The sequence below is a fragment of the Eutrema salsugineum genome, unplaced genomic scaffold (genome assembly GCF_000478725.1).
Source record: "Eutrema salsugineum unplaced genomic scaffold, Eutsalg1_0 scaffold_13, whole genome shotgun sequence".
Lineage (NCBI taxonomy): Eukaryota > Viridiplantae > Streptophyta > Magnoliopsida > Brassicales > Brassicaceae > Eutrema > Eutrema salsugineum.
This window is the reverse complement of record NW_006256885.1, coordinates 1,362,961-1,375,506: the sequence shown is the minus strand read 5'-3', so window position 1 is coordinate 1,375,506 and position 12,546 is coordinate 1,362,961. Positions and strand designations below refer to the sequence as shown.

At 32.2% G+C, this 12,546-nt stretch overlaps 2 protein-coding genes and 4 non-coding genes across 8 annotated transcripts; 5 read left to right on the top strand and 1 right to left on the bottom strand.

Moving 5' to 3' along the window:
- Positions 1–2,095: 2,095 nt before the first annotated feature.
- LOC18023826 (peroxidase 30) lies at positions 2,096–3,955 on the top strand. Its single transcript, XM_006406173.2, has 4 exons — positions 2,096–2,399; positions 2,777–2,965; positions 3,066–3,228; positions 3,314–3,955. Exons 1-4 carry the CDS (start codon positions 2,181–2,183, stop codon positions 3,727–3,729), a joined length of 987 nt encoding a protein of 328 aa, XP_006406236.1. The 5' UTR covers positions 2,096–2,180; the 3' UTR covers positions 3,730–3,955.
- A 515-nt stretch (positions 3,956–4,470) lies between these two features.
- LOC18023825 (UDP-glycosyltransferase 71B7) lies at positions 4,471–6,113 on the bottom strand. Of its 3 annotated transcripts, XM_024159741.1 has the most exons (3): positions 5,524–6,104; positions 5,412–5,418; positions 4,794–4,971 (listed from the first exon to the last, which is right to left on the bottom strand). In XM_024159741.1, the coding sequence occupies exons 1-3, from the start codon at positions 6,102–6,104 to the stop codon at positions 4,933–4,935; spliced, it is 627 nt and encodes a 208-aa protein (XP_024015509.1). In that variant the 3' UTR covers positions 4,794–4,932. The 3 variants fall into 3 exon arrangements, with proteins under 3 accessions (XP_024015508.1, XP_006406235.1, XP_024015509.1); XM_024159740.1 differs by lacking the exon at positions 5,412–5,418 and having other exon boundaries at positions 4,471–4,954; positions 5,477–6,104; XM_006406172.2 differs by having other exon boundaries at positions 4,471–6,113.
- Positions 6,114–10,486: 4,373 nt separating this feature from the next.
- LOC112089038 lies at positions 10,487–10,589 on the top strand. Its single transcript, XR_002900850.1, has one exon. It is a non-coding gene; the product is annotated as a small nucleolar RNA Z157/R69/R10 (small nucleolar RNA).
- Positions 10,590–10,652: 63 nt separating this feature from the next.
- Positions 10,653–10,739, top strand: LOC112089040. The gene has a single exon (XR_002900852.1). It is a non-coding gene; the product is annotated as a small nucleolar RNA R11/Z151 (small nucleolar RNA).
- Positions 10,740–10,779: 40 nt separating this feature from the next.
- LOC112089041 lies at positions 10,780–10,894 on the top strand. The gene has a single exon (XR_002900853.1). It is a non-coding gene; the product is annotated as a small nucleolar RNA Z152/R70/R12 (small nucleolar RNA).
- A 65-nt stretch (positions 10,895–10,959) lies between these two features.
- On the top strand, positions 10,960–11,085 carry LOC112089042. The gene has a single exon (XR_002900854.1). It is a non-coding gene; the product is annotated as a small nucleolar RNA snoR80 (small nucleolar RNA).
- Positions 11,086–12,546: the final 1,461 nt, after the last annotated feature.

Here is a 12,546-nt window from a genome sequence, read left to right as displayed (position 1 = left end):
GGAATATTTAATCAAATTTTCCATCATCTGATAGAAAAATATTATTCCATCGTGTTATAGATTATTATTGTACACTCCTTAATAGTATCAAAATTATAAATTTCGTTAATAAATGAATATTATAAAAATACATAATTTAACAAATATTTCTGCCATGTTGGTCGTGGATAATTTGACAGCATCATGGAAAATTACCTCGTTCTATTATATAAACTGAATTTTGTTTGGAATGGAAATTACTGGTCATGATTATTTTGTTCACGCGCGTATTAGAGAATATATATAGTAATAAAATATAGAAAAGTATAAAGTATTGTTAGTTTAATAAGTGGGTATATATGACGACGACAAAAAGTAGGTCTATACTGTAAATTTAGATTTTATTATTGTGCAATTTAAAACTCAAAAGAACTACATGTGAATTATTAATTTAGTTCAAATGTTCAAAAGACTTTATTTAAGATTAAATATGTATTTCAGTCCGAATCTAACCGAACTAGATATTCAAATATTCCGGTTCGGCTCATTCGACTCAATTTAGCTGTGTTCTTTTATTATCTGCAACCCTATCAAAGTTGAACGTCCGAAAAAAAAAAAGGACACAGTAATTGTAGGTTGTGGTTCTGGGACAGTATGTGGAGGCTGCTACTCCTTCATTTTCTTTAGGTCACTCGCCAATGTTGGGATCTTCTTATTTTGATAATTGAAGGGATATCGAACTAAAATCCAGAGTAATTTACAATCATGTTGGAAAAGACAGTACTATTGCTGTTCAAGATGTCCACAATGAAATAATTTACTTGCTCTTGTCTTTACTCCTAAAAAAATTGACTAAAAACTAATAAAGAAAAAGTTTCTGAAATGGCTAACTATTGCTGGAAATCGTAGTTAGAAAAACCGATGACAATAAATTGGTATGTTTGTTTGATATTATGTTTGTAATTAACATAATTTAAATTTTATGATTAGCATATTACTAGTAATATTTTAAATTTTTATTAATTTTTTAACTTATTTTTTTTATCAACAAAAAACTTTATTCATCAAACTGAAATTGCTGAGAACCACATATAAAATGTTTTTTGCTAAGAAAACATTTATTACAATAGATAAACTTAGGATAAACTCAGAGCCGGCTTTGAGACAAAACAAACCAAGCTCATGCTTGCGGCCCTTATTTTTACATAAAAATTTTTGAAAACAAAACAGTCTATTTTTTAAAAAAAATATGCAAAACAGCCTATTTTTTGCTCTATAGCTTGCGGCCAATGCAAAAAATATGCAGTTCAGGGCCAGCTCATAAACTTGAGAGTAGTGAATTCAAAATTTCTGGTGAAGAGTGTTTTTTGCTAAGAAAACAACTTATATATTCTAATTTTAAACAATTTCTCTTCTATGTAGTTAACTTATATTCATATGGCTTCTTACATTTTGCATTTGTAGTTTTTCCGTATATAGATTATTTTTATATTAAGTCATAGACAATAAATCAATGCTATTATTTTTCACATGAGTGATGTAAACCACTTTACCGTTTTAAACAAATATTTTTTATATATAATACCTTGATGCATGTAATGTAAAAAGCAATTTACGTCTTTTTTAAAGAAATAATATGATAAGTATATATAATTGTGATAGGCCTGCTTTAAAATAATAATAAATACACTGGTCACATGTGATATTAATTATTTAAGACCTCTTAGTTCTACTCATTGAGATGAAGGTCCTTTCCTATATAAATAAACTCTATATATCTTTCATTAGTTCTTTACTTCATTCAGATGACCACAAATTAAGATTTTAATACAGCTAATCATGGAGCTTATTAGGGTATATAAACTGCATCACTTCAGATTTTTGGTTTTTTTTTTGTTTTGTTTTTGGAATAAATCTTTAATATCAACAATCTAGTTAAAAAGCACAAAATTCTATTCGGTTTACTTTTTTTTACTTCAATTTGTGTTTTTTCCTTAATTTATACACATAAAATATGATTTAATTTGGGTTTTACATAGTTGTTTTGGGTAGTTCCTGTTTACATAAATTTTATGTTTACTTTACCATATTGGTCATTCCTATTATAAATAGGCCCCCTCCATTATTGCTCTGTATCTTGTCTTTCTTCAGTGACACAAAACCAAAAAAAGAATATTGAGAAACAAAACTCAAGCAAGACGATGAAGCAAGGGATTGTTATGGTTGTGGTTGCGGTTGCAGCCACGGTTCTTATGGGAATGTTAGGATCATCCGAGGCTCAGCTTCAAATGAATTTCTACGCAAAGAGCTGTCCAAATGCCGAGAAAATAATTTCAGATCATATTGAAAAGCATATCCATAATGGTCCTTCTCTTGCTGCTCCTCTCATCAGGATGCACTTCCACGATTGCTTTGTCAGGGTATTTATTTAATTTGGTCTCATTAATTTTAGATTTTTGTTCGTATATTATGTACATATGTATTAATTATTATTCACACGTTAATATCCACACACATCCAGTTCAATAGATTACTCATAATGATGAGATAATCTTTTTTTTTTGGATGAGTGTTAAATTGTATTCAAACCAAAAAAAAAAAAAAACGTTTACATCTGTGATGCGATCTTTTAAACTGGTATTGACAATGAGATAATCGACAAGATGTACTGTATTATATCAAATAAATTAAAAAATGGTAATTTGATAGTAGTAAATTCGAGCTAGAGCATAATTTTTGAGATTTTTTTTGTTTAATGTTGACAATTGATTTTGGAAAAAAAAATTAATAAATGAAGGGATGCGATGGATCAGTGTTGATAAATTCGACAACTGGGAACGCAGAGAAAGATGCACCACCGAATCTAACACTAAGAGGATTCGGTTTCGTAGAGAGGATTAAGACTCTTCTTGAAGCAGTGTGTCCTAAGACTGTTTCTTGCGCCGATATCATCGCTTTGACCGCTAGAGATGCAGTTGTTGCCACCGTAAGTAATCAAACTATATATAAAAAAAAAAAAGAAAAAGATTTAGCGGCTCACTTTTGTAAACCTAAACAAAATGTGACCCTTGAAAACTTTCCGACAGGGAGGTCCTTCGTGGAGTGTTCCGACCGGAAGAAGAGACGGTAGGATCTCAAACTCAACAGAGGCTTTGAACAACATTCCACCTCCGACAAGTAATTTCACGACGTTACAACGACTTTTCGCTAACCAAGGCCTTAATCTCAAAGACCTTGTCCTCCTCTCCGGTAATTTACTAGGAAATACTAAATTACATGTAACCGTTCATTTAAGGTTGGTTTGTCAAACTTTTAACTCTCTTTGAATTTTCAGGGGCTCACACGATCGGTGTCTCGCATTGTTCTTCAATGAATTCTCGTCTCTACAACTTCTCGACGACAGTCAAACAAGATCCAGCTCTGGACAGCGAATACGCAACGAATCTAAAGGCCAACAAATGTAAAAGCCTCAACGACAACACCACCATCCTCGAGATGGATCCAGGTAGCGCCAGAAGTTTCGATCTTAGTTATTACAGGCTTGTCCTGAAGAGGAGAGGTCTGTTTCAGTCTGATTCTGCACTGACGACCAACTCAGCGACGTTGAAGATGATCAACGACTTGGTCAACGGTTCCGAAAAGAAGTTTTACAAGGCTTTCGCTAAGTCGATGGAGAAGATGGGAAGGGTTAAAGTGAAGACGGGCTCAACCGGCGTAATCAGGACAAGATGTTCTGTCGCCGGAAGTTAAGTTAGCCTGATCGGGATAGTGGTGGGTGCTCTGTTTTTCTTAATTGTGTTATATTGTTGTTTGTGTTTTTTTATTCTTAGGGAAAAGGTGTTGTTAAGTTGATTTTGATGTTGTTTTTGATTTGTGTTTATGCACCCGAAAAATATCTGTTATGGTTCAATTGAAATGTGAATCATTATGAAATTTTCAATAATAATCGTACCTCCAATTGAAGGTACATAAAATATACAGAAACTACTTTGTTATCTCTACAAGACTACCCTTTGATTACATTTTTGAAAATCAATTTATTGGTATTTAGTAAAACAGTTTTGAGAAACAATCTTGTTACAACACAAAGTCACAAAAGGTGTTAATGTTTTTTTTGAAAACACACTAATTAACTTGAAAAATTCAAGTTTTTTTTTCTTCATGCTTTAAAGAAAAACTAACAAACACATAAAAAGCCCACTAAAAACCCATAAAAAGCTTATTATAATTTATAAATCTGACATTAACCAATGCCAATATGCAGAATTAAAGATAAATAATATTCTACAGTCGCGATTTAATAGTAACCAGTTGTTATTGGTATTGACTAATATAGGATAATATAGTACATGCTACCGTAGGAGACAATTATTTTTCATAATTTTATGATTTAAACATTAGAATCCATAATTTGATACAAAAATAGACAGTTCGACACATTGTAATCACAGTTTCCAGGTGTTAATGTAGAAAACCTGCTTTGCTTTCAAAATTTGGAAAATGATTGACAAGAACCATTGTTTCTTAGTAGTAATTGTGGTTCTGGTTCCATCCATCATTTCCTTCATCTCCACTTCAAAGTAGTATTTAAGATCACATCGACGGCTATTACAATCCAACTTTCTTGTGCGTTCTATTTATGCCTAATTGCCTATCATTCAAAAACTTACATTTACATTCTCCAATTCCCTAACCGACGAAACGATATTCATCGTAACGTCTTGGATTAACTTTTCCAAAGCAACATGCGACGATCCACCATCCATTAAAGCCACACGGCATTTCACGCTCATCTCCTTCACTCTCTTCCTCACCTCACTATCTTCCTCCATCAGACACATGATCCCTCTCTCAATCTCCTTCGCCGTCACCAGCTCCTCCTTCACTCCGGCGAATATATCTCCTCTCCAATATCTTTTTATCTCCACCGCCAAGCCAAGCTCCTCCACCATTTCAAAAGCGTTGAATTTCTGCTCTGCGTAAAGAGGCCATTCCAAAGTTGGCACACCAAACCAGAGACTCTCTAGCGTCGAGTTCCACCCGCAGTGAGTGACGAAACCTCCTATCGCTGGATTCGCAAGAACAGCCACCTGTGGAGCCCATCCGATCACTTTCCCTCTCTCCACCGTCCGATCAAGAAACCCTTCCGGGAAAACTTCCTCAAGATTCGTAAACTCTCCTGGAGGTTCCTTGAATACATTCGAAGACGTTCGTCTGAGTGACCACAAGAAACGGCGGCCGCTTTGCTCTAGCGCGACGGCGATTTCTCTTGCTTGTTCCTCACTGAAACTCCCAAAGCTCCCGAAGCAGAGGAACACCACCGATCTAGCTGGTTGCTTGTCTAACCATGCTAAAATCTCCGATTGTTTCTCCTCCTTGGAATCATCAATATGCAACAGTGGTCCCACTGGATATACAGGAGGAGTATGAGTATCACCACTGGAGAGAGACTCCAACGCATAAGGTTCAAGCTCAGCAACAGTATTCACCAAAATACCCTTCATCTCTCTGAATCTTCTTGATTGGTTTACAAAGATAGGGAACCACTCTTTCGATGCGAGATTGCGTGGGAGACACTTCACCGGATAAGGACGTGTCAAAAACGGAACGACCAACTCAGCCTCCGAGTTTTCCAAATCCAACTCACTAACATCGTATTTATTCTCATCGTAAAGTCTCTGAACGTGAAGGCCAAGCCCGAGAGCTCCAGCGTTGGAGGTGTAAAACATGTAACTCGGAACACCAAACTCATTCGCCAAGTCTATCATCGAGGTGCAAAACATGTCGACGACGAACCCTGCGAGTCTCGTGGACTTGTCGTCCTCCACGAGTCTCGCGACGGCTCGTCTTACCTTTGGCACTTGATTTTCGATGTGCTTGTCGACCCTTGTTGGCTCTTCGTTCTGTTGATCTCCGTCGGAGATCGATTCGTAGCGGATGCGTTCGCTGGAGAGAGCTGCCACGTAGGAAGAAGCATCGACATCATCGCCTCCTAAAGGAGAAGGAAGGATGATTATGGAGATAGAGAGGTGGTTTTCTCGCTTGACTAGTAGCTTCGCCATCTCTACTATTGATCTGAGATGGCCGATTCCTGGAAACGGTATGAACACAAGCTCAGATTTCATGTTTATCTTTTGTCTAGATTCTTTTCCTTTTTTGGTACTTTTGTCTGAATCCTCAAAGTGATGACGTTTATGAGAAGTATCAAATGAGGTTTTTATACTAATTTAAATAGGGGACACTGTTTCGGTTTCTTTTGTTTGGTTCTGTTTTTGGGGCAGGAAATCCGAGCCCATTTACATTGACATATTTATTAGTTGCATATCAAATCATCTACATAATCAGAATAAAATTTAAGTGAAATTAATATAAGATCTATATCTATATGAAGAAAACAAAAACGATGAGAGAGACGTTACAATTAAATGACTTCATCACAATTCCAATGTAGATGACGAATACATGCAACGTGTTACTCTTTTTGAAGAGTCAGAGACGTTAGTCACGTTACAATGGACATCTTTTTGTCATTATTAACAATGAAAATGTTTTACTACACTATTTAGACATTCTACAACAAATATGGTAGTCTAAATAGTGACTACCATATTGTTTACTTATTCTGTCATCTTAGCCCAAACTACATTTAGTATATTGGAGACGAAGATTTTGAAATAAAATATACAAATTTTTTCATTATTCAAAATGGGGCTTCTAACACTTATTTTTGGATAATCAAGTCCTTTCATGGTTTGAGCCTTTGAGGTAGATATTCTTTTTCATTCAACTCTAGAATCTATATCTTGTCACGGTGCTTACTTACAAGTTGCAATCATTTTCTTTCCCTGTAACCCCTACAAATCGTGGTTCTGGTTCTGGTTCCGAACATATATAGATCGCTCATACACCCTCAGAAAGCTTTTGTATTAATTACAACTAACTCTACATCTTTCCCCATGACAAATCTTCACTTTGTATCTACATCCCAAAGCAAAAGAAATCCTTGAAATCATCATGTACTACCACATAATTTCTCATCCAATCCCACATTGTTGGACTTGGAGTCCTCCAAGTTGTACAATATAGCTATACCATTACAAAGCCTTATCCAAAATTTTGCCTTCAGTTTTGAAAATATCATGCTATTTTATTTTATGACACCTTATTGACATGTAATACCAAACATAAATTATAACAAAAACACAATTTATTCACAATAATAGTAGGGAAAATTCAATATAAAATCCTCAACTTAATTTCAATGAGCTTAAAATCTTTAACTTTTCGTGTGCGCAGAAAAAATCCTCAAGTATTTTTTCTACCCATTTTAAATATTCAATTGTTATTCGTATAGTTAATTTACAGCGTATACGAAACGATACTAAATGAAAATAGAAACATCATTTGAATCCCGTTAACAAACTAGCAATAGTACTCATCGTGGTTAAGCAATGGTTAACATAAAACTCGATATAAATTAAATCTCGACAAAATTGAAGCAAAATCTCCAAATCAAATTGAAGTAAAATGATCACACGGATAATAACTGAGGATTTAAAATAAGTAGAAAAATACTTGAAGTTTTTTTTTTGGCACACGAAAAGTTGATGATTTAAAAAGCTCATTGAAATTAAGTTGATGATTTTATATGGAAATTCTATATAAAATCCTCAACTTAATTTCAATGAGCTTTTAAAATCTTCAACTTTTCGTGTGCGCAGAAAAAATCCTCAAGTATTTTTTCTACCTATTTTAAATATTCAATTGTTATCCTCAAGTGTTTTTTCTACCCATTTTAAATATTCAATTGTTTTTCTTTAAGATTGCACTACAAGAAAAAGTGAATATTGTTACGAAAAATTGTGACTAATTTTGTTTGTAACAATTTTGTTATGATTTTTATACGAAACCGTGACAAAATTATTTGGTCATAAAAGCGTTACCATTTCGTCATAATATTATGACCAAATTGAAAGTAACAAACTTTTGTCACTAATCATAACGTAATTATTACAAAATATATAGTTACAAATATTGTTACAGATTTGCTACCAAATCTAGTAACTAAATCATACAATTTTTGTGACTAAACTTAAGTCACTAAAAACTACAAACGTTTTGTAAATACATCATCACAATTAGTTACTATTTTAGTGACTTTTGAGTTTAGTCATAGATTATGACATAATTGTTTCCACTTTGTGATAAGATTAAAATTACAATTTTATTTAAACATAAATAAGAAAATAATTTTAATTCAGATAAACACCCAAAAACTCAATTGAATTAATTTCTTTTTCTATTTTATTTTATTTTCCCTAAAATCTTGTATCTGATGAATTGCTTTTGAAGAAATTAAACAATGTGTATATGCTGATTTTAAGAAGTCGAAGATGCTGTTGTATGTTGAACATTTTGGATCATTAGCATTACTAATCTAATATACTAATAAAATTTTAGGTAAAAATTTATGAACAAAAAAGTAACAAATGTCAAATAACCAGCGAGTGAGTCAAATATTGTTCAGTGCTATTAATAATAGAAATATAATAATTTTTATTGACTAATGTATATGATTTAGGGTATAAAATTTCTTTTTATTTTTTATATGAATTGAAATAAGAAAATATAAAATATTTTTTTCTACTGAGAACACATAATAGAATAGAAAAAACTATTACAAAATACAAAATTAAAAGAAAAAGATAATGAGTGTAGAATTTGGGGGTTAGAGTATATAGGTATAGGATTTGAAATATATTTTTAATTACAATAGAAATTTAATAATTTTTTTGGATTAAAGAGTGTTTGATTTAGAGTTTAGAGATTCACACTTGTAATATATCTTTATTATTTCTCAGGTTATAAAAAACTATACAACAACTTATTGTTTCATAAGAAGAGCATAAAATGGAATAGAAAAAACTACAATATACATAATAAAAATAAAAAGTTAGTGAATCTTTTATTTATAGTTTATGGCATTTGGGGTTTAATGTTTAATGATATAAACTATAAAATATAAAGTATAAGGTATATATATATATATATATATTGGGGGTGCTCATCCTCTTATTTTTCAAAGTTGTGTGAGCAGGTTTCATCAAACAGAATCCAGACCTTCGCAAGTTTCACATCACAGCAGAAGTGGGAAGATGCTTCAATCTTGGATTAAGAGATAGGTATTGAGCCAGGTTTGCAAGTTTTCGACCAGATAAAAGCTTCTTCGGGCAAAGACAAGTTTAAGATTTACTGCAAGGCGTTAAAGAGATTTCCTGCAAGGCGTTAAAGGTCAAGCTTGAGATCTGAAGATGATGCTGACTACTGAGCAATCTATCCTTTATTAACAAGTTTATATATAAAAGTTGTATAAACTTAATTTTTAATAATGTACATTTACTTTGTAATACTGGTCTTTTGTATCATGGTTTCATTTATGAAAATAATATAATAAAAATAGTATTTTTAAATATTTTCTTTATGTCACTAGTTGTGATGATTTGTAACTAAAGTTTTGTCAACATAAGTGACATAATTAAGACATTGTAATAGTCATGAAATATGACGGTATTATGACTATTTTTAGTATGTATGTGTAACGAAAATGCAATGACTCTTTAGTCTTTACTGGTGACGATTTGGTAACTACAATTTCGTCAAAATAAGTGATAGATTTGGGAAACTATAACAGTCACGAATTATAACGACTTTGAAACGATTTCTTTTGTCTTTAATTGATATATTTTTGTTACTTTTATTTTTCGTCGCTATTGATGACGAATTACTTACTAGATATATTCGTTATAATGTCTGTGACGTTTTTACTACGAAAAAAAATTTGTGAGGATTGTATTGTGACTGTCAACAAAACGTCACAACTTAGTCACAATAATTTTATTGTTACGGAATTGGGTTTATTGTGACAAATTTTTTTTGTCATAATATGACTTTTTTCTTGTAGTGTTGGTTATTGGCTTCTTGCGGTAGGTTACATCACACACGTAAAAGCATGCATGCAAATTCTACGTTCGTCTTGCTGGATAAGTAGCTTCTCTAACTCCATTGTTACCCTAGAAACTAGAGATAACCGATTGTCGGAGAAGATATGAACACCAATTCAACTTTTCATTTCCTTTCATCCTTCATTTCTATTTTACGGTTTGCACTTGGCTCTACAGCCTCTACTAAATTAAATAATAACTCTATGGGCTTTCATTGGGCTTAATGATTAAGGGCCAGATTTTAATTATTAGGCTCGATTTGAAAAACAAAAAAACAACCCTAAACGAAAGTGTTGTAGCCGCTATGCGATACGAAAACCCTAATTTGCAAAGGCAATCCGTATCAGCGTCTGTATATATATCGTTCGTCTTCTTTAATCAATTGAAACATCAGAACTGCTTCTTAATTTTCTCCTTTTACTGTTGTTTTTACAATGAATCTTAGGTATTTTTTTTGGTTTGTTGATAAAGTATTGATTCGTTTTCGTTTTATGGGTGGGGGCGTTAAGGATATGGTGATGATACGAATATTTCGTGGACTAGAGTTTCAGATCTGGGCTTCTTCTCCCAGAATTTGAAGATACAACCCTTGGCTGTCTGAGTATCCCTTTTCGCTCACCACAATCTTCGATTGTATTTCTTGTTTTGATTGTTTGTTTGTGTTTATAGATATGGCCTATGAGGATAAAAATTATCTTAGCGGATTTCAGTGAGATTTTTTTGAATCAATGATCTGAATTGTTACACACACTGAGGCTCTTTTCGTGTTTGTTTAATTTGTTTGTTGTTGTGGGATTTTGATGCGATGATGATAAAATAGCACGAAGGTGCGTGAAGGGCAGTGGACAAGACAATACAATATTGTTTTGCCGTGAGCTCTCCTAATTAAACGACTTCTCCTTCCACTGAGCATATTGAATTATCCCTAAATTTTGGTTTAGAGTTTTGTTTATTGAATATGGTGTTGAAAGCGTCCATTACCAATTCTGGGGATAAAACTGTTCCTTCAGGTATAATGGCATTGACGCAAGATTAGGTTGTGGTATATCCTGATCATTTGGCCTTTTTTCTATGTCAATTGATCCTGGAAATGCCTCGCACATTTATCTGCAAATTTGTGTCTTTAAATTCAATGTTATGAGTTTTTGTTGGTGATGATGTTATGGTTTTGTTTGAGATATTTTTGTTTTCGATTGAAGTTTTGACATTTGATATGGCCAACATTCATCAAACAAGGTGTATTTAACGGATTAGTTCTGTCCCTTTGATGCTGAGAAGACTCCTTTGACCAAGTTTGGATTGATGACATCGTTCTACACTAATCGAAGTTTTGACCATGTTTGTTATGTGTATTTGTTGAGTTTTCATAACTGTAAACGTTGTATCATTCAATTTAGTATGTATTTATAAATGAAGAAAAACATATAATGATATTCGACTTTGACGTAATGTTATTTCTTCTGATTCTCTGTTCTCGACGTTCCCAATTTGTTATCTAAACAGACATGATGATCTAGCTAATGGTAGTCCAGGTTTTACGTTAGAAAATTGTTGAAGGAGCAAGTGTGTCAAGACAACTGAATTGTTCTGCATTAATCCTTGAATGAAACAAAATTTATAAATTGAATTACATGACTTTAATTTAAAACTAAAAAGAGTAAATTGGCTAGTAATTCTAAAATCTGGTCAGGAAAATGGAAAAAATAGTAAACTGATATGAGATTATTGTTAAAGTATTTTTTGATATGAGATTATTGTTAAAGTATTTTTTCCTATTGAGTGTATTATTATTTTTTACCCATTTTTTTCTTTTATTTTTTTTTCATATTAAGTTTCTCTTCCATCATTTTTTTGAACATATAAGTTAGTTATGTAATTATATACATAACTTGTTATCATACTACAAACTTTGTTAGCATAGTAAATGTTATGTTATTTTGCTAACACTAAATTTACATAAGTAAAACCTATATTATCTTGTTAATACTAAATTTGTATTCGCTAATAATTTATTTATCATTTCGAATATACTATTTTTTATCCGCTAACAATTTATTTTATCATCTTTAATATAATATTTGTATTTACTAATATATTCTGTTTTTTCAATACATTATACTTAGCTAGAGTTACGATGTTGGCAGCTAACTACATTTTAGAGCTTAGATATTGACAGCTATTTAGATTATTTTAAAAGTATGAATATGATATTGATTTGTTTAACGCGATACAATAAAAATTTTAAAAACAAATTATATATTACATTAAAACAATAGTTAACATGTTCAATAATCTATTTTTTAATGTTCATCGAGATCTTCGCCTTCAACAATCTATTTCCCAATCTCAGATGCAGAATTTCAGAGAAGAAACAGAATCTTTATACAAAATTTAAAATTTTAGAGAAGAAACTAAACAAAAGTAACTCTGAAATAGATAAAATCAACAACTTTGATTAGTTCTTTTGTGGAAATCAAAATCAAACCAGAAAAACCTCATATTGCAGAACCGAGTAAAAAGGAAAAGAAACAGAGAATATCTAAATGCGATTTCGTCATAGACTCAT

Coding starts and splice junctions, on each gene's coding strand:
- LOC18023826 (XM_006406173.2), top strand. CDS start 2,181: ATGAAGCAAGGGATTGTTATGGTTGTGGTTGCGGTTGCAGCCACGGTT. Junction 2,400..2,776: donor TCCACGATTGCTTTGTCAGG/GTATTTATTTAA, acceptor TAATAAATGAAG/GGATGCGATGGATCAGTGTT. Junction 2,966..3,065: donor GAGATGCAGTTGTTGCCACC/GTAAGTAATCAA, acceptor ACTTTCCGACAG/GGAGGTCCTTCGTGGAGTGT.
- LOC18023825 (XM_006406172.2), bottom strand. CDS start 6,104: ATGAAATCTGAGCTTGTGTTCATACCGTTTCCAGGAATCGGCCATCTC.